At 48.8% G+C, this 21,909-nt stretch overlaps 1 protein-coding gene across 2 annotated transcripts in view; it reads right to left on the minus strand.

Moving 5' to 3' along the window:
* The window catches only part of fkbp9 (FKBP prolyl isomerase 9), a 32,502-nt gene that overhangs the window by 10,035 nt on the left and 558 nt on the right, over positions 1 to 21,909 (minus strand). Inside the window, exons 2-9 of one of the 2 annotated variants that reach the window (XM_085993747.1) lie at positions 19,994 to 20,139; positions 17,987 to 18,176; positions 17,694 to 17,839; positions 16,774 to 16,963; positions 14,566 to 14,711; positions 13,817 to 14,006; positions 4,859 to 5,004; positions 3,674 to 3,834 (exon numbers count right to left, since the gene is read on the minus strand). In XM_085993747.1, the coding sequence (XP_085849873.1) occupies positions 3,674 to 3,834; positions 4,859 to 5,004; positions 13,817 to 14,006; positions 14,566 to 14,711; positions 16,774 to 16,963; positions 17,694 to 17,839; positions 17,987 to 18,176; positions 19,994 to 20,139 (1,315 nt within the window). Of the gene's footprint in view, positions 1 to 3,673; positions 3,838 to 4,858; positions 5,005 to 13,816; positions 14,007 to 14,565; positions 14,712 to 16,773; positions 16,964 to 17,693; positions 17,840 to 17,986; positions 18,177 to 19,993; positions 20,140 to 21,909 lie in introns of both variants that reach the window. The other variant, XM_085993746.1, reaches the window with a different exon arrangement.

Genomic DNA, 21,909 nt, shown 5'->3' on the forward strand with positions numbered 1-21,909 from the left:
ATCACCTGCAATGGCTTCTCTTTAATGTCAGCTGTGGGTCAGCTGGTAGCACCCTTGCGTCTGTGTCAGTTGTGGGTTCAACCAGACGCTTGAGCACAAAAATCTAGGCTGATCCTCAGTACTGCACTGGAGTGAGTGCTGCACCGTCGGAGGTGCCATCTTTCGGATGAGACATTAAACCGAGGCCCCGTCTGCTCTCTCAGGCGAATGTAAAAGATCCCATGGCACTATTTCGAAGAAGAGCAGGGGTGTTATCCCCGGTGTCCTGGCCAATATTTATCCCTCAATCAACATCTAAAACAGATTATCTGGTCATTATCACATTGCTTTTTGTGGGAGCTTGCTGTGCACAAATTGGCTGCCGCATTTCCTACCATACAAAAGTGACTACACTTCAAAAAGTACTTAATTGACTGTAAAGCGCTTTGGGACGTCCGGTGGTCATGAATGGTGCTATATAAATGCAAGTCTCCCGCATCGTTACCTTTGGTGTTCCCCAAGGATCTATGCTTGGACCCCTTCCTATTTCTCATCTACATGCTGCCCCTCGGCATCATCATCTGAAAACACAGTGTCAGTTTCCACGTGTACGCTCTACCTCACTACCATTTCTCTCAACCCCTCCACTGTCTCTAAATTGTCAGACTGCTTGTCCGACATCCAGTTCTGGATGAGCAGAAATTTCCTCCAACTAAATATTGGGAAGACCGAAGCCATTGTCTTTGGGCCCCGCCAAAAACTCCGTTCCCTCGCCACCGACTCCATCCCTCTCCCCAACATCTGTCTGAGGCTGAACCACACTGCTCGCAACCTTGGTGTCATATTTGACCCTGAAATGAGCTTCCAACTACATATCCGCGACATAACTAAGACCGCCTACTTCCACCTCTAACATCGCCCGACTCCGCCCCTGCCTCAGCTCATCAGCTGCTGAAACCCCCATCCATGCCTTTGTTACCTCTAGACTCGACTATTCCAACGCACTCCTGGCCGGCCTCCCACATTCTACCCTAAGTAAACTTGAGGTCATCCAAAACACTGCTGCTCGTGTCCTAACTCGCACCAAGTCCCGTTCACCCATCACCCCTGTGCTCGCTGATCTACATTGGCTCCTGGTTAAGCAGCGCCTCGATTTCAAAATTCTTGTCCTCGTTTTCAAATCCCTCCCAGATATCTTGGGAGGGTCGTAGGGCTGGAAAAGATTACAGAGATAGGGAGTGGCGAGGCCACGGAGGGATTTGAAAACAAGCATGAGAATTTTAAAATCAAGGCACTGCTTAACCTGTTAAATCTATTTTTTAAATGGTGGCAGGCTTCAGTTCACATGCTGACCTTTCCGCATCAGCAGATACCAGACTAACGCAGAGCTAATGGGCAAAGAGAATGTGGTCAGAAGTTCATCTCTGGGTCAAATATGACACCAAGGTTGTGAACAGTCTGGTTCAGCCTCCAGGGAACGGTGTTTGTGGCGAGGACTGAAAACAATGGCTTTGGTCTTCCCAATATTTAGTTGGAGGAAATTTCTGCCCATCCAGTAGTTCAAAAAAAAAGCACTTCATTGGTTGTAAAGCACTTTGGGATATCCCGAGTTTGTGAAAGGCGCTGTATAAATGCAAGTTCTTTCTTTACTGTTGACCCATCAAGCAACTCGGCACAGAATGTCAATCTAACTGAACTCCTTCCTGATCTGTACCGCACAGCGAATCACTGAACCAATGGGGGAGGGGCACAGTGTCTAACCTCGTTATATCTCACTCGGTTTACTCTTCCCTATATCTGACCTAGGACTGCTTGATGCGGAGACTGGGTATCGACATAGTTAATGTTCTACTCTCGAACCTTAGCTTCCCTCCTTGATAAACACACAAAATTACTAATGGAAAGAGACCCAAACATAGACTAGGAATATCAATCACTCCCACTGGAATGTTCTTCCTCTTATATTTCTAGCTGAGAGAATAGTGTGTTTTGGCAGGATGAATATTACATTCGCCATTCTCTGAACGATACCCTGCCACGTATTATCTTTGGAAAGACTGGAATAACATTTGACAATATCATTAACTGAGCTTCAGTGAGCGCACAGACCGGAAAAAACATCATTTCTTCCTCCTCCTCCGAGGCAGCCCACTGTTTTAACACCCAGCAGCTCGCACTCTGGGTTGTTTCTGTAACGACGACACTTTTTAACGTGGACAATTCATTACCCTGAATCACAACCCTCTCCCAGCAGAAGCGGCTAGATCTAATGGGGGCCATTCCACTCCCATCGGATGTCAGCACGCCACTGGATGTCACCCCAGTATTCAGAGGCCAGAACTCGAGTCATTCAGACTATCCGGAGTGGGACTCGAACCCATAACCTTCCGGCTCAGAAGCGAGAGTGGTACCACGGAGTCAAAGCACACTCCCCATAAACATCGCACCAAACCCACAGTGTCTATTAACCAAAAGCCGTTTACACCATTTCGCCAGGATTTCCACTGATCGTTTGTGAAAGTTCAACCTCCCTCACCCCATGCCCCCTCCCTCACCCCATGCCCCCACACCAACCCTCCCCCACCCCATGCCCCTACACCAACCCTCCCTCACCCCATGCCCCTACACCAACCCTCCCTCACCCCATGCCCCTACACCAACCCGCCCCCACCCCATGCCCCCCACACCAACCCATCCTCACTCCATGCCCCCCACACCAACCCTCACCCCACCAACCCATCCTCACTCCATGCCCCCCACACCAACCCTCTCACCCCATGCCCCCTCCCACACCAACCCACCCTCACCCCATGCCCCCACACCAACCCACCCTCACCCCATGCCCCCCACACCAACCCTCTCACCCCATGCCCCCTCCCACACCAACCCACCCTCACCCCATGCCCCCACACCAACCCACCCTCACCCCATGCCCCCCACACCAACCCTCTCACCCCATGCCCCCTCCCTCACCCCCACCCCAACCCATCCTCACTCCATGCCCCACACCAACCCTCACCCCATGCCCCCTCCCACACCAACCCTCCCTCACTCCATGCTCCCACACCAACCCACCCTCACCCCATGCCCCCACCCCAACCCACCCTCACCCCATGCCCCCACACCAACCCACCCTCACCCCATGCCCCCCACACCAACCCACCCTCACCCCATGCCCCCACACAAACCCACCCTCACCCCATGCCCCCCACACCAACCCACCCTCACCCCATGCCACCCTCACCCCATGCCCCCACACCAACCCATCCTCACCCCATGCCCCCACACCAACCCACCCTCACCTCATGCCCCCACACCAACCCACCCTCACCTCATGCCCCCCAACCCACTCACCCCATGCCCCCCACACCAACCCACCCTCACCCCATGCCCCCCACACCAACCCTCTCATCCCATGCCCCCCACACCAACCCTCACCCCATGCCCCCCACACCAACCCTCTCACCCCATGCCCCCCACACCAACCCTCTCATCCCATGCCCCCTCCCTCCCACACACGCCACGATCCCGTACATCCCCTCCCTCACGCCCCCCCCCCCCACAGCCACATCCACCCTCCACCTCCCCGACACCCCTTCTTGCACACACTCCCCAACACGCCCCACACCTCCCCTTTCCCCCTCACCCCTCGAGTCTATGGTGTTTCTTCATTAAAAACAATTATTAACCTTACCTCCTCCTGACTGACTTCCTTGTTTTTGTCATTGTCCATCTCTTGAAAGAGATCTGGTGATACGTCTCCATTCCAAATGAACATATAACCCTCTGGGAGACCTGCGACCAGTTCGATCAGCTCAACGTCAAAAATGAGCACAGCGCTGCCTGGTACCTCCCCTGCTGTAAGATAGAGTCACAGTGTTTAGACCAGCAATATTCTCCTCACTTCACTCTCCAAAGTGTCATTTATGTCCCAACAGTTCGTCACGGTGATCAGAGAACGGCTCACCTCAACCTGTATGTCCGATAGGGATTCACTGGAACGCACAAGACAGAGATACAGATTGATAGCAAAATACTGCAGATGCTGGAAATCCGAAATAACAACAGAAAACGCTGGAAAAACTCAGCAGGCCAGGCAGCATCGGTGGAGAGAGAAACAGAGTCAACGTCTCAGGTCAAAGACCCTTCGTCCGACGAAAGATCATCGACCTGAAACGTTAACTCTGTTTCTCTCTCCAGAGATGTAGATTGTTCAGAGGACCTTTTGCTATTACAGGGAGGGGTCCTAATGTAGTGATGGTGGGGAGGGGAAAATATCAGAAATGGGCAATTCTAGATTCTAGTGCTGCCAACATTCAGAAACTTCTCTGACTTGACAGTAAACTCTAATTTTAGGTGTGGCCACACTATCCGAGAACTCTAGCATTGTACATCAATACAACCTATAATACTACAAAACATAACTCAGTTTTATTATCCAGCCTGTTAGGGTGGATACAGATTCAATAGCAGCCTTCATCAGGGAACTGGATAAATACTTGAAGGAGAAACAATTGCAGGGAGATGGGGTAAGAGCGGGGGAGTGGGACTAACTGGATTGTTCTTCAAAAGAGACGGCGCAGACTCGATGGGCCGAATGGCCTCCTTCTGTGCTGTACTATTCTATGATTCTATGGTAAATGGCCATCACAGTTGCGATCCCGATTTTTAGACTTTGTGACTGGCACTGTGAGCGACTAGTCAACACTGGAACTTTGACAGCAGAAGCCACAAATAAATTCAGTTACAGTTCTGAGTTTTCGCCGAGTTCAATCATGCTTCTAACCAATTATCGAGCTATAAACAACCAAAGTCCGTGGCCTGTGTTCTTATATTTAAAGGTTTCTAACCTCAACAATATCAGTAGTTTCTTACGTACCAACTCCCCTCTCTCCATAACCCAAGTGAGGTGGGATAATGATGGTCCGTTTCTCTTCAACGCACATACTTGTGAGGCCTATGTCCATCCCCATGACTACTTGACCAGATCCCAGGACGATGTTGTACGTTTTTCCATAGTTGTGACTGAAAGAAAATGCAATTTTCCAGCCTGGGTTATATAAACGGTAACTTTGACCTTCCGTCAGTGGTTAATATCTGCCGATTAATGGCAGCTAAACAGATTAATACATGGTCCCAAAGCTGAATCTGGTCAAACAGCAGCTTGTGTTGCTACCTGGCAGCACCTTCACTACACCTGTGCCCGTGCAGCACACACCATCCTCCAGCTGAGGCGTGATGTACAACCTGCTCCCAGACACTGCCAGTGGTCAGCTCACTTGCGCTCCCTTCTAATCTGGGAAGGGGGAGAGAGAGAGAGAGAGAGAGAGAGAGAGAGAGAGGAGGAAATGTTTCATCTCCATTCAGTGCTTCTGCCCAAGAGATTGGGAAGTCACCGGGTTAGAAATTCCAGGACTAGTGTCCCAGCACAGGGTTAAAGAAAACCTGAAGCCAGAAGGGGGAGTACTTGCCAGCTCACGGATTTGGATTCTCTGAGAACATCTGTTTTTTAAAATGGCGGCAGACTTCAGTTCACTGCCGACCTTTCCACATCAGCAGATACCAGACTAACGCAGAGCTAATGGGCAAAGGAGAATGTGCTGGAACAGAAAGCTACCTGTGAGTCTTTTACTCTTGATATTTTGAAGCCTGATTCACAGAGTCACAGCGAGTGTGCACTTGCCTCAGACATGCAGAGGATCAGCAGAGAATCTGAATAATGCAGAGCCAGTCTCCCTGAAACAACAGCTGCATCAAGAATTACAACTGGGACACAGGCCTAATCCCATGTACCCGCCCTGTTCCCATATCCCTTTATTCCCCTTGTCCCTCAACCACTTATCGAACCTGTTCATAAATAGTCTCTGCTTCAATCATTAACTCCAGTCGTGATTCCACAGCCTCACAACCCTGTGCAAAAAGTTTCTCCTGCTCGCTGCCCCAAATCTCTTCCATTTAATGTGGTATCTATTTCCTCTCGTTCTAGACCCCTCAATCACTAGAAACAATCTGTTCCTATCTACCCTGTCCCAACCTTTCATAATTTAAACACCTCTATCAAATCAGCCCACAATCGCTTCTGCTGTAATGAGAACAGCCCCAATTTATGTCTTTTGTCATATTTGTATTTCCTCACAGTAGGTAGCAACCTAGTGAGTCTGTGCTGTACCCTATCCATCACCTCAACATCTTCCCTATAGTGTGGAGCCCAAAGTGCTCGAACTGTGGACTTACTGAGGTTTTATATAGATTCACCATTACATCTCCACTTTTATATTCTATATGTCTTGCTACAAAAGGGGAATAAAGGGGTATGGGAACAGGGCGGATACACGGGATTAGGACTCTGCTCCTGCGGAGGATAAGCACCAGCACCGACTGGTTGGGCCGATTGGCCTGTTTCCCAGTTGTAATTCTTGATGCAGCTGTTGTTTCAGGGAGACTGGCTCCGCATTATTCAGATTCTCCACTGATCCACTGCATGTCTGAGGCAAGTACACACTCGCTGTGACTCTGAATCAGGCTTCAAAATAACAAGAGTGAAAGCTTTCCGTTCCAACACATTCTCCTTGCCCATTAGCTCCGAGTTACTAATGAGCTATTTTTATGGCCTTATCCACTCGAGATGCTGCTTTTGAAGTCTTGTGAATCGGAACCCACCAAATCCCTATATTCGTCCAGAACACAGCAGCTTTTCCCCAGCAGCACCCAGCATATTCCCCCCACCCCCTCCCCACAACACAGCAGCGTCCAACTCTTCCACCACCAGCGCCCAGCTCTCTCCCCCCGGCACCAATGCCCAGCTCGCTCCCCCTGGCACCAATGCCCAGCTCTCTGCTCTCTCCCCGCCACCAGCGCCCAGCTCTCTCCCCCCGCCACCAGCTCTCTCCACCCCCGTGCCCAGCTCCACCCCCCGTGCCCAACTCTTCCCCCCCCGTGCCCAACTCTCCCCCACCACCAGCGCCCAGCTCTCTCCCCGCCACCAGCTTCCCCGCCCCCCCCCAGCTCTCCTCGCCGCCAGCGCCCAGCTCCCCACCCCCCCGCCACCAGCTCTCCACCACCAGCTCTCCCCACCCCCGCCACCAGCTCTCCCCCACCAGCACCCCCCCCACCAGCGCCCACCCCCCCACCAGCGCCCACCCCCCCCCACCAGCGCCCAGCTCCCCACACCCCCGCCACCAGCTCACCCCCCCACCAGCACCCAGCTCTCTCTCCCGCCACCAGCGCCCAGCCCCCGCCACCAGCTCTCTCCCCCCGCCACCAGCGTGCAGCTTTTCCCCATTCAAAGCATAATTGTTACTTCTTATAACCAAAATTTACCACCACACAGTTCCCGACATTGAATTCCACCGTCTCATCAGGTATCCCCTCAGCGCTTTCCCTGGTCTACAAATTGTGACCCGGCTCCCTCTGGCCTCATATCCAAATCATTGATGTACAGTGAACAGAAGTGGTCCCAGAACAGAACGCTGTTGGACACCGCTACCCACTGCCAGCCCCTCTGAGAAACTGCCCTTCACTCCTCCTCTGCATCTCACTGCTTTCAGGCCCTGGTGCCGAGCAGAAACTGGCTCAGTTAAAAGTCACGCTGCTACATTTGGCAATATTTTAATAAATGGATTAATTCAAAATCAAATAATTTTTCATGCTTGGACCTCATCACGAATCAATACATTAAAAATCTGCACAAACTTCCAGTCAACTTTGCCATTATAAATTCCTATGTCCTTTTTAAAAAAATTCTTTTATGGGATGTGGGTGTCATTGGCAAGGCCAGCATTTATTGCCCATCCCTAATTGCCCTCGAGAAGGTGGTGGTGAGCCGCCTTCTTGAACCGCTGCAGTCCGTGTGGTGAAGGTGCTCCCACAGCGCTGTTAGGGAGGGAGTTCCAGGATTTTGACCCAGCGACGATGAAGGAACAGCCGATATACTTCTAAGTCAGGATGGTGTGTGACTTGGAGGGGAACTTGGAGGTGGTGGTGTTCCCATGCGCCTGCTGCCCTTGTCCTTCTAGGTGGAAGAGGTCGCGGGTTTGGGAGGTGCTGCCATAGAAGCCTTGGCGGGTTGTTGCAGTGCATCTTGTAGACAGTACACACGGCAGCCACGGTGCGCCGGTGGTGGAGGGAGTGAATGTTTAAAGTGGTGGACGGGCTGCTAATCAAGTGGGCAGCTTTGTCCTGGATGGCGTCGAGCTTCTTGAGTGTTGTTGGAGCTGCACTCATCCAGGCAAGTGGGAAGTATTTCATTACACTCCTGACTTGTGCTTTGTAAATGGTGGAAAGGCTTTGGGGAGTCAGAAGGTGAGACACTCACCACAGAATACCCAGCCTCTGACCTACTGTTGTTGCCACAGTATTCTTGTCAATGGTGACCCCCAGGATGTTGATGGTGTGGGATTCAGCGACGGTAATGCCGTTGAATGTCAAGAGGCGGTGGTTAGACTCTCGTTTGTTGGAGGTAGTCATTGCCTGGCACTTCTGTGGCGCAAATGTTAACTGTCACTTATCAGCCCAAGCCTGAACGTCATCCAGGTCTTGTTGCATGCGGGCATGGACTGCTTCATTATCTGAGGAGTTGTGAATGGCACTGAACACTGTGCAGTCATCAATGAACATCCCCATTTCTGACCTTATGTTGGAGGGAAGGTCATTGATGAAGCAGCTGAAGATGGTTGGGCCTAGGACACTGCCCTGGAGAACTCCTCCAGCAATGCCCTGGGGCTGAGATGATTGGCCTCCAACAATGACAAGCATCTTCCTTTGTGCTAGGTATGACTCCAACCAGTGGAGTTTTCCCTCCAATCCCCATTGACTTAAATTTTACTAGGACTCCTTGATGGCACATTCAGTCAAATGCTGCCTTGATGTCAAGGGCAGTCACTCTCACCTCACCTCTGGAATTCAGCTCCTTTGTCCATGTTTGGACCAAGGCTGTAATGAGGTCGGGAACAGAGTGGTCTTCGCGGAACGCAAACTGGGCATCAGTGAGCAGGTTTTTGGTAAGTGCCACTTGATAGCACTGTCAATGACACCTTCCATCACTTTGCTGACGATTGAGAGTAGACTGATGGGGCGGTAATTGGCCGGGTTGGATTTGTCCTGCTTTTTGTGGACAGGACATACATGAGCAGTTTTCCACATTGTCGGATAGATGCCAGTGTTGTAGCTGCACTGGAACAGCTTGGCTAGAGGTGCGGCTAGTTCTGGAGCACAAGTCTTCAGCACGATAGCCGGGATGTTGTCGGGGCCCATAGCCTTTGCTGTATCCAGTGTTCTCAGCCGTTTCTTGATATCATGTGGTGTGAATTGAATTGGCTGAAGAGTGGCTTCTGTGATGGTGGGAACCTCAGGAGTAGGCTGATATGGATCATCCACTCAGCACTTCTGGCTGAAGATGGTTGCAAATGCTTCAGCCTTGTCTTTTGCACTCATATGCTGGGCTCCACCAGAATTGAAGATGGGGATATTCATGGAGCCTCCTCCTCCCGTTAGTTGTTTAATGGTCCACCGCCATTCACGACTGGATGTGGCAGGACTGCAGAGCTTTGATCTGATCCGTTGATTGTGGGATCGCTTAGCCCTGTCTATAGCATGCTGCTTCCGCATTTCAGCATGCATGTAGTCCTGTTTTGTAGCTTCCCCAGGTTTGCACCTTATTCTTGGGTACGCCTGGTGCTGCTCCTGGCATGCTCTTCTACACTCCTTATTGAACCAGGGTTTGTCCCTTGGCTTGATGGTAATGGTAGCGTGAAGGATATGCGGGCCTTGAGGTTACAGATTGTGGTGGAATACAATTCTGCTGCTGCTAATGGCCCACAGCGCCTCATGGATGCCCAGTTTTGAGCTGCTAGATCGGTTCTGAATCTATCCCATTTCGTACAGAGGTAGTGCCACACAACACGATGGAGGGTGTCCTTAATGTGAAGATGGGACTTCGTCTCCACAATGACTGTGCGATGGTCACTGCTACCAATACGGTCATGGACAGATGCATCTGCGACAGGCAGATTGGTGAGGGCGAGGTCAAGTAGCTTTTTCCCTCGTGTTGGTTCACTCACCACCTGCCGCAGGCCCAGACTAGCAGTAATGTCCTTCAGGACTCGGCCAGTAGTGGTGCTACCGAGCCACTCTTGGTGATGGACATTGAAGTCCCCCACCCAGAGTACATTCTGTGCCCTTGTTTCTCTCAGTGCTTCTTCCAAGTGGTGTTCAACATGGAGGAGTACTGATTCATCAGCTGAGGGAGGGCGGTGGGTGGTAATCAGCAGGAGTTTTCCTTAACCATGCTTGACCTGAAGCCATGAGACTTCATGGGGTCCGGAGTCTTTTTATAACGGGAACTGCCTATGTCAACATGTCATGCTGTAGTTACAGCCTCCTGCCAGTGGAAGTGCTGTAGAGTCTCAGTTTTGCATCTCAGTTCCAGCCTGTACTGCAGAGAAACCTCTGGGCTCCAAACAACTCTGCTTGCCTGCTTCATAAATTACCTTAAGTTTTGCTATTTAATATTTTGAAAATAATTAAAATTCACAAAAATAAGGACAAAAATGTGAGATTTAAAATGGGGGCTGAATTACATCTGCAAGCCTTGATCCAATTACTCCCTGCCCACTAACCCCACTTCCCCTGAAGACTAGTTTATGATACTGGGCAGGCAAGTAGAGAGAAGTCAAACCCAACACTACACTCCCAGCAGGAACGGCTCCTCGCCAACAGCACCAGGAAAAAAAGTTTCAATTAAAACACGCATGGCTGTTTAATATCTTTTCTGCGAATTAAAATAGTAAAGTCTGAATGTGGCCGATAAATGGCCTTCAATTCCACGTCATCATTTCCCCATCTGTATCTTATTTACAACAGTTGGTGGCTGGCCACTCAGCCCCGGGGCTTTAGCCGTCTCATGCTGCTAAGTGAAAACAGGAGAAGACATTCATTCCATACCGTCCTGAACACAGGATTATCTGGTGAAAAAAAAACTGAAGGGGCTGGGGTGGGGGGCGGTGTAGGAAAAGAGGCAGTTAAAATCTAAACTGCTGCCTGTAAACAGGGTTTGGAGAAATAATGGAGCCAACATTGATTACCCAGTGATCCCTCGGACACAGGTCCTGGGTCCTCCCTCAGTCCCAGAGGGTAACCGTTGGGTCCTGGTGTAGTTTAAAAAAATAAATTAATTCCTGGGATGTGGGCGTCGCTGGCAAGGCCAGCATTTATTGCCCATCCCTAGTTGCCCGAGAAGGTGGTGGTGAGCTGCCTTCTTGAACCGCTGCAGTCCATGTGGTGAAGGTACGCCCACAGTGCTGTTAGGGAGGGAGATCCAGGATTTTGACCCAGCAACGATGAAGGGGCGGCGGTATATTTCCAAGTCAGGATTCTGTGTGACTTGGAGGGGAACTTGCAGGTTCTGCTGTTCCCATTCGCCTGCTGCTCTTGTCCTTCTCGAGGAGGTAGCGGGTTTGGGAGGTGCTGCCGAAGCCTCAGCGAGTTGCTGCAGTGCATCTTGTAGATGGTACACACTGCAGCCACGGTACGCCGGTGGTGGAGAGAGTGAATGTTTAAGGTGGTGGATGGGGTACCTTGCACCTTGTTGGTAATCTACTTTCTAAATTGCACTGGGGCAGCGTGATCGACATCTAGGAGAGGAAAGGACATCGATCCCCACGCAACAGGAGACTCACTGAGCATACAGGTTTTACACGCCACCTGACTGGGTGCGTGTGGCCAGGAGTTCTGACGAGAAAAGAAACGGAGAAGGAACTTGCATTTATATAGCGCCTTTCACAACCTCGGGAAATCCCAAAATGTTTCACACACAATCAATTACTTTTGAAGTGTGGTCACTGTTGTGATGTAGGAAACACAGCAGCCAATTTGTGCATAGCAAGATCCCACAAACAGCAATGTGATAATGACCAGGTCGTCTGTTTTAGGTATTGGTCGAGGGATAAATATTGGCCAGGATCCCGGGAGAACTCCCCAGCTCTTCTTCAAAGCAGTACCCTGGGATCTTTTATGTCCACCCGAGGGGGCAGACAGGACCTCAGTTTAATGTCTCATCCGAAAGTTGGCACCTCAGACAGTGCAGCACTCCCTCAGTACTGCACTGGAGTGTCATCCTGGATTATATGCTAAAGTCTTTGGAGTGAGGCTCGAACCCACAACCTACTGACTCGGAGGTGAGAGTGTGCTACCCACGGAGCCACGGCTGACGCACACATCAAGCAGGCGGATTCTCATTAGGGGAATATAGACTTCACCTTGGAGACAGGAAAATTATTCTTAAAAAAGCAACAGAAGAGCTTATTGGAGGGAGCTTAAGACTGAAAAAAATCCTTTCCCCTCCCCCTCCCTCATCAAGAATATCACTTGCCTTTGACCTGTGAAATATAAATAAAGCTGCAGGGATTTGAGTTTTGAAACAGGCTCTCTGGTGGGACAGGCAAGACTCTGTTGAAACTGCAAACATTCCTTAACGCACATGTTTATGATTTTGTGAACAGAAGAAATCTCTCCCCATCCCCCACTCTAAAGCTCTCACTTCACTCTGGGTCCAGCCAGACTAGGCTGCGAATTGCCACGGATACGAGATAGGCCTCCTTTGCTCCAGTCCAGAAATATACCGCAGCCCACAAGAAAGCCAATTCTCTGCACCTTCAAGGCAGGGACAGAATGGGTCACATATCTTTCAGACATATCGTAAATCTTTCAGACACATCATAAATCTTTCAATGGTGCTAGCTTCAATCAGGGCCTACAATCTACGAGGGACTGAGCAGCCAGTGTGTGATTTAATACAAGTCTGAGATAGGGTTCTACATATCCACGTGACAAGCATCGACCTAAAACATAGATTCACTCACATCCCCCTCCCTGACCCCCATTAATCACCAATAAACCAACAATAGGTTTGCTATTTTCATGAAGCCCACTGACACTGTTAATATTCAGAAGTACAGATGCTGAAACCTGGTCATTTTTAAACCCATTGAGCATGCTCAATGGGTAGCACACTGTCACCTCTGAGTCAGAAGGTTGGAGGTTCAAGTCCCACTCCAGAGACTTGAGCACATAATCCAGGCCGACACTCCCAGCACAGTATTGAGGGAGTGCTGCACTGTCGGAGGTGCCGTCTTTCGGATAAGGCGTTAAACCGGGGCCCAGTCTGCTTTCTCAGGTGGCTGTAAAAAATCCCATGGCACAATTTGAAGAGGAGCAGGGGTGTTCTGCCTGGTGTCCTGGCCCTCAACCAAACATCACTAAAACAGATCATCTGGTCGTTATCTAAAAGAAAGACTTGTATTTCTACAGCACCTTTCACGACCTCAGGACGTCCCATAGCTCTTTACAGCTGATGAAGTGCTTTTTGAAGTGTAGCCACCGTTGTGATGTAGGAAATGATCTCATTGCTGTTTGTGGGAGCTTGCTGTGCGCAAATTGGCTGCCACGTTTCCTACATTACAACAGTGGCTACACTTCAAAAAATACGTCATCAGCTGTAAAGCTCTTTGGGATGTGTTGAAGTTCTGAAAGGCTCTCTATAAAATGCAAGTTCTTTCTTTACCAAGCTCTCCACCCCCCTAGAGTTTCCCTTCTCCTTCAAGCCACAACTTTAGCAGAAGTCCCGTTGATAATCACAGGGCAATAGTCCAAAGTAACCGAGTCAGTCTGCCCATCAGCACCCACTGGGAAATAAATGGTTGCTTAACCAGGATAAATAGCAAAAGTCATTCTACCTGTACAATTCCAATGGGAAGCAAAGAATAGCTTGTTCTGTTTGAAGGGGTATCCAGTCCTCTTTATACCAGCATCTTCCGAAACATAGGTCAGCAGCAATACTTACGTAGAATCTAATTTTGTTCCATCCATCAGTGTTGCATTGTAGTGATACTTGATGTAGTCGCCTTTCTTGCTCACGATGGTGCAGTTACTGGGTTTGTGCCGGGTCTTGATCTCGATTTCATCAGATGGGTTGTGGGCATCAATGAGATGGATGTGAAAAACTAGGACAGCAGAGCCAGGGATACTTCCACCTATTTCAGATACGAAAGTGCAGGACAGAACAGCACTGGTTAATGTCTGGGAGAAAATCCGCTCACCACAAAAAATGCTGGACGACAATCAATTCAGGTCTCAACCTTTCCTGGTCCAAAGTTGTGAGACTGGGGAAGAAATCCAAGAGCAGTGAGCCCAGGACACAGATTCTGAGCTACAACCGCAGTTATGTTTTATTTAGGAACAAGGTGGTCATCAATTATGCAAATTGTGTAACTGCGTGTACAAATCACGTTGATTTTTTCCCCAGTAAAGGGACAGCACAGAGTTTAGCACAGAGGGGAATCCTATTCAAGGGTCACCATGGCAACAACAAAAATTATATTTTTAAATGTCAAACAAATTTCAGATAAGACCATTAGTTGCTTTTATAAAATGGGGAGTACTTTAAACAAAAATTACCTCGAGCCTTTTACTCACAAGTTACACTGCAATTTTAGAATATTGCTAGAATTTCCTTTATTCCACTATTACATTTCCTCTCTAAGATTGATTAATACAACCACACACACACACCAACTTCCATATCTTACTTACTTATCCCTTCTTCGCCATATCCCAGGTGAGGTGGGATAGTAACTGTTCTTTTCTCTCCAATACACACACCCAGTAATCCTTCCTCCATCCCGACAATAATGTAGCCCTTCCCTATGTATGTGTTGTAAGTGCGATTCCGGGAATAGCTGTAAAAGAAACCAGACATTTTGGACAGGTGATTTTCTCACTTCAGACATGCAGAACTAGAAGGAAGCAGCTGTCCCTACTGGTCCAGTCTGTACCGTCTCCCTCCCTTTCCCTTTCACACACAGAATACAGGAGAGGGGTAAAAGCATCCATGACAAATCCCAGATGTATCAGGTAATCTCTCTCCATAGTAATGACTCAGAAGAGATGTGAAAAATGTGCAGATCTGAAGAGGAGGGTTATCCCTCCCGTCTCTCCGCAATTCCTCCTCCACAGCCCATCTCCTCACTCAAACCTCCACACCTGCCCAATCTCAAACTCTGCTGCTAACGTTCACGGTCTCACTGCTGACTCTCGGGCACACCTCCGTCGCAAGACATACTAAGGTGTGGACTGGGATACCCCAGCAACGCTTGCAGTGGTCTATTCTGGTCAGTTGATGCATCACCCCCGCGGTGCTCCCTCTGGATAGAGTGGCTGGGCGTTTTTGAAGTAGGGAACTGGTGGGAAGTGGACCAGGAGAAGTCAGGCGGGACTTGGTGCAAAATGTGAAAAACTCTCAGCTCCTTCTCGGGAGCAGCTGACGATTTCAGCCAATCACTGATCCAAACGCGGGGTTTCCCCACTCCCTGCTTAGTGCTATAATCTTCACGGGAAGGTGCAAAGCAAGTATTATTAAAAATGAAACTGGGCTAAGATGATGGCGGAGGGAGTTGATCCGATGAATGGGCCAGCCACAGGTCCCCGGGATCAGTCGCTATCGTTGGCCTCCAGTAGGGAGCAGAGAAACTGGGCGCAGTTTTCTCTCCTGGTCGCTGTCCAGTGACGCTCCGCCACATCTGGGCACGGGATCAGAGTTAGCTATGCGATTCGTGGTGTCATAGAAACATAGAAGATAGGAGCAGGAGTAGGCCATTCGGCCCCTCGAGCCTGCTCCGCCATTTAATGAGATCATGGCTGATCATCCAAATTCAGTACCCTGTCCCTGCCTTCTCCCCATATCCCTTGATCCCTTTAGCCTTAAGAAATATATCTAACTCCTTCTTGAATATATTTAATGAATTGGCCTCTACTGCCTTCTGTGGTAGAGAATTCCACAGGTTCACCACTCTCTGGGTGAAGAAATTCCTCCTCATCGCAGTCCTAACTGGCTTACCCCTTATCTTTAGACTGTGACCCCTGGTTCTGGACTCCCCCGCCATTGGGAACATCCTTGCCGACAACTCACCACCAAGGCTCAATGAATGGGTCATTTGGGTGAGACACCAGAGGATAAATCAGCACCTGTGCAATGGTAGCCCAGAGAGAGGCAACGCCTCGCGGGCTGGTGGGAAAAGGTGGTTTTGGAATGAATTGTCATTCCAGCCTTTCCCTTGCCCGCTGTTGACCACCTGCAATCCAGCAGGTTTGTTAAACAATTTCTACTTTAACTCAAGAACTTTAAGCTGCGATTTTCTCCCTCACACCCTTAGGAGCTGTATCCATCTTCATTTAATTTTCATAGACGATCTCACAAGTTGAACATTGGACACAGACGCCTCAAGAAGTGACAACATTATGTAGAGGACTCCGTTTTGCGAATTTAATAATAATTTCAAACGCAAAAGTTAAAGAAAGATCACACCGAGGCCCAAGTTCCATTTGGAAAGATTATCTGATCACTAAAGATCTTGAGGACTGATTTTTTTTTGCTTTCTTGCGAAGTACCATTGGAGTAAAACTAACTGGAATAACTGCGTGGAACCGGGTAACAAGCCACACAGAGTGGGAGCACCCTCACCTTCAGATTCACCCCCCGAGTGACACACCCCCATTGGGCATTCGCCGCCATTCCTTGACCGTTACTGGGTCAATATTTTGGAATTCCCTACCCAACACCACTGTGAGAGACCATCACTACAGGGTTTAAGGAGAAGACCCACCACCACCTTCTCAGGGCAGTGTAGACATGTCCTGTGTCATTCACATTCCCAGAACAAATAACAACAGACACTGTAAGGCGTTAAAATAACTAGAAGCCAATACCGACTATAGAGTCATAACTGAAACACTAAAAGATACCTCGAATCAAACAAAGTGCCATCCATAAGTGTGCCATTGTAGTGATATCTCACAAAATCTCCTGCTTTAGTCTTCCTGGGACAGGGATCCGGAACAAATTCCTGTTCGATGGCAACACTGTCTTTTGGATTGTGGAAATCGATCAAAGACACATGAAAGACCAGGGTAGCTTGTGAGGGAATATCTTTTCCTGCAATATTAAAGTAGAGGATACAATTTAACTAAAGATACACAATGACGTGCCACTTATAACATCCAGTTACTGCAAAACACAAATTGCATTTTTCTTCAAAACATTTACAAAGTGTTTGCTAATTTTGGGCAGCTCCCTTCCCAACTTGGCTGTATTTTACACCCGTGCTGATTACTTCTGCCCGTTGCTAAAACACAGAGACCTATACAAAGCAAAGCAGTTTCATAGCTTGGGTAACGTACATTCACATGGCAAGGAGCAAGGATGCCTACCCTCCCCAGCACTGCTATTCTGGTAAAGCCACGAGTTTAAGATCTACCTTAAAATGCAAGCCCTGTGTGGGATTACCCTCTCACCGTACACTGTGTGGGATTACTCTTCCCAACAGTCCTTAGTCTGGACTAGCCTGCACTGAAGATGCAGCATTGACATTCATATCTTCACAGGAATGATAACGTGTATTCCTGAATGGGGAACAGTTTTGAAACATTTGTAAAGTAGTCAAACATATGATCTCCCCAAACAGCCATTCGGTTTCAGATTACCCAATGGGAAATCCAACTGCTTGACTCAACAGTTATGAATTCATAGAACGTATATTTAACCTTTATGAGTAAGAGGGTCATCAACTAAACTACCGTTAGGGATTCAGGCAGATTTGTCCCCAGTTGACGTGCACCACATTTCACGCAGTGGGCTGGCCAGAGTACAATGCTACTGAGCTTACCGTCTCCTCGGTCTCCATAGCCCAGGAAAGGCGGCATTGTGATGGTCCTTCTCTCTCCCATGCACATGCCCAGCAGCCCCTCGTCCATGCCCGGGATCAGCCAGCCAATTCCAATGTAGGTGTCGTAGGTTTGCTGGCGAGTGTGACTGCAAGGACAAGGCAGAGAGCAGTGGGCAAGGGGGGGGGACAAAACACTGCAAACAGCAGCTTCAGCAATTCAGAAAGATTAATAATCAAACGACAATACCCATCCGGCTGGGGCAAAATGAAACGAAGGCCCGATAATGTGCTACCTGGAGTCGAAGAGGGTGCCATCGAGGAGAGTTCCGTTGTAGTGATAACGGACAAAGTCAGACACCTGCACTGTGCGGCTGCAGTTCTCAGGTTTGTAGTGAACATCGATCCCCACTTTATCTTCAGGGTTCCAGATATCGAGCATCAGTACATCGAAGTACAAGGTGGCATCGGGTGGGATTGTATCAGCTGTGCATTAAAAATACCAGAAGTCACATGGAGCACTGTGTTCAGTTCTGGGTACCGCACCTCAGGATGGATACATTGGCCTTAGAGGGGGTGCAGTGCAGATCAACAACAACTTGTATTTATATACCGCCTTTAATGTAGTAAAACGCCCCCCGGTGCTTCACAGGAGTTATAAAAGCAAGATTTGACACTGAGCCACACAAGGAGAAATTAGGACAGGTGACCAAAAGCTTGGTCAAAGAGGTAGGTTTTAAGGAGCATCTTAAAGGAGGAGAGAGAGGTGGAGAGGCGGAGAGGATTAGGGAGGGAATTCCAGAGCTTGGGGCCTAAGCAGCTGAAGGCACGGCCACCAATGGTTGAGTGATTAAAATCAGTGATGCTCAAGAGGCCAAAATTAGAGGGGTGCAGATATCTCGGGAGGTTGTGAGGTTGGAGGAGTTTATAGAGATTGGGGGGGGGGGGGAGCTATGAGGCCATGGAGGGATTTGAAAACAAGGATGAGAATTTTGAAATCAAGGTGCTGCTTAACCAGGAGCCAATGTAGGTCAGCGAGCACAGTGGTGATGGGTGAACGGTACATGGTGTGGGTTAGGACACGGACAGCAGAGTTTTGGATGACCTCAAGTTTACGTTGAGTGGAATGTGGGAGGCCAGCCAGGAGTGCGTTGGAACAGTCAAGTCTAGAGGTAACAAAAGCACAGATGAGGGTTTCAGCAGCTGATGAGCTGAGACAGGGGCAGAGACGGGCGATGTTAGAGGTGGAATTAATCACCAGAATGATACCGGGGCTTAGAGGGTTATAATAAGAGGACAGTTTGCATGAACTTGGCTTGTATTCCCTTGTGTATAGGAGACGGAGGGGTGATCTGATCACGGTTTTTAAAATGTTAAAAAGGGATTCGATAGGGTAGATACGGAGAAACTGTTTCTTCTGGTGGGGGGGGGGGGGCGAAATCCAGGACAAAGAGGGGCATAACCTTAAAATTAGAGCTCGGCCATTTGGGGTGAAATCAGGAAGCATTTTTTCACATAAAGGGTAGTGATAATCTGGAACTCTTGCCCCCCAAAAGTCTGTGGATGCGGAGGGTCAATTGGAGCTTTCAAGAGTGAACTCGAGGAACAGCACCTCATCTTCCGATTAGACACTTTACAGCCTTCCGGACTCAATATCGAGTTCAACAATTTCACATCATAACCTCGGCCCCTATTACATTTTTACTTATATTTTTTTCCACCCCTTTGTTTTGGGTCTTCCCTCCCCCCCCCACTTCCTCCTTTTTTTTCCTCTCCCCCCCACATGGCAGCTGTCTCTCATCCTGCCAGTACACTTCACACCTAATCTGAGCCCTCTTTTGTCTCCACTGTCCTATTACCATCTCGTCTGGTTTTGAGTACCTCTTTACTTCTTTTGTTCTATCGCAGCCCTGCCTTCGATCTATTTTATTTCCTTTCCAGTTTTGAAAAAGGGTTTCGACCCGAAACGTTGACTCTAATTTCTCTCCACGGATGTTGCCTGACCTGCTGAGTTTTTCCAGCATTTTCTGTTGTTATTTCGGATTTCCAGCATCCGCAGTATTTTGCTATCGCTAGATTTTTGTTGGGTAAGGGTATCAAGGGATAAGGAGAAAAGGCAGGGAAATGGAGTTGAGGTACAGATCAGCCATGATCTAATCGAATGGTGGAGCAGGCTCAAGGGGCTGAATGGTCTCCTTCTGTTCCTATGTTCCAAAGATGCATTACTTGAAGATCCAAATCAAGGACTACTCCAATTTGTAAGTAAAGATGAAAATAAGGGCATTAGCCGGAATCCTACTTACACATTCCTTCATCGCCGTAAGCCAAGTGAGGGGGCACTTTTATGAAGCGTCTTTCGTTTACACACATCCCGATCAGAGCTTTATCCATCCCGGCAATCAGTCGCCCTTTACCCACAAACACATCGTGAGTGGAGCCACGGTCATAGCTGGAAGACAGTGACAGGGTCAGTGAGCAGCCCGAGAATCAGGGACACTTCAAACTCACACAACTTGTAACTACACGGATTTCAAACGTTACAGAAATCTGAGTGCAGTTACAGAGTTTAAACACCAAACTAAAGATGCCCGGGGACTAAAAACCAATAACCTTACACTACAAAAATACATGGAATACAAAATAACTTCTAATTCATTCTTAGGATGTGGGCGTCGCTGGCTAGACTGGCATTTATTGCCCATCCCGAGTTGCCTTTCTTGAACCATTGTAGTCTGTGGTAAAGGTGCTCCCACAGAACAGTTAGGTAGGGAATTCCAGGATTTTGACCCAGTGACGATGAAGGAACAGCTGATATATGCTCAAGTCAGGATGTTGTGACTTGGAGGGGAACTTGCAGGTGATGGTATTCCCATGCGTCTGCTGCCCTTGTCCTTCTAGGTGGAAGAGGTCGCGGAATTAGGAGTGGCTTCCGAAGAAGCCTTGGCGAGTTGCTGCAGTGCATCTTGTAGATGGTACACACTGCAGCCACGATGCACCGGTGGTGGAGGGAGTGAATGTTTAAGGTGGTGGATGGGGTGCCAGTCATGCGGACTGCTTTGTCCTGGATGGTGTTGAGCTTCTTGAGTGTTGTTGCAGCTGCACTCATCCAGGCAAGTGGAGAGTATTCCATCACACTCCTGACTTGCACCTTGTAGATGGTGGAAAGGCTCTGGGAGTCAGGAGGTGAGACACTCGCTGCAGAATACCCAACCTCTGACCTGCTCTTGTAGCCACAGTATTTATGTGGCTGGTCCAGTTGAGTTTCTGGTCAATGGTGACCCCCAGGATGTTGATGGTGGGGGATTTGACGATGGTAATGCCATTGAATGTCAAGGAGTGGTGCTTAAGACTCTCTCTTGTCGGAGATCATCATTTGCCTGGCATTTGTATGGGGTGAATGTTACCTGCCACTTATCAGCCCAAGCCTGGATGTTGTCCAGGTCTTGCTGTATGCGGGCACGAACTGCTTCATTATCTGAGGAGTTTCGAATGGAGCTGAACACTGTGCAGTCATCAGCAAACAGCCCCACTTCTGACCTTATGATGGAGGGAAGGTCATTGATGAAGCAGCTGAAGATGGTTGGGCCTAGGACACTGCCCTGGAGAACTCCTCCAGCAATGCCCTGGGGCTGAGATGATTGGCCTCCAACAATGACAAGCATCTTCCTTTGTGCTAGGTATGACTCCAACCAGTGGAGAGTTTTCCCTCCAATCCTCATTGACTTAAATTTTACTAGGACTCCTTGATGGCACATTCAGTCAAATGCTGCCTTGATGTCAAGGGCAGTCACTCTCACCTCACCTCTGGAATTCAGCTCTTTTGTCCATGTTTGGACCAAGGCTGTAATGAGGTCGGGAGCCAAGTGGTCCCTGCGGAACACAAACTGAGCATCGGTGAGCAGGTTATTGGTAAATGCTGCTTCATAGCACTCTTTGCTGATGATTGAGAGTAGGCCGATGCGGCAGTAATTGGCCAGATTGGATTTGTACTGCTTTTTGTGGATAAGACTATAGATTATATATAAATATACATGGAATAAAAATCAATATATAAACCCCAGTAACGCCACATTCTACAACCCCATATTATAAAAAAAAACTCTAATTCCACATTAGACACGGAATAAGGATTCTCGCCCCTCCCCCTAATGAATGAAGTTGACGCGTGGACACTCTGACTTTAGTTGGAAACTGCGACTCAGTTTAAATTGATTTTAAC

Source organism: Somniosus microcephalus, chromosome 7 (genome assembly GCF_052327205.1).
Source record: "Somniosus microcephalus isolate GS21.2 chromosome 7, FLI_Smic_1.0, whole genome shotgun sequence".
Classification (NCBI taxonomy): Eukaryota; Metazoa; Chordata; class Chondrichthyes; order Squaliformes; family Somniosidae; genus Somniosus; species Somniosus microcephalus.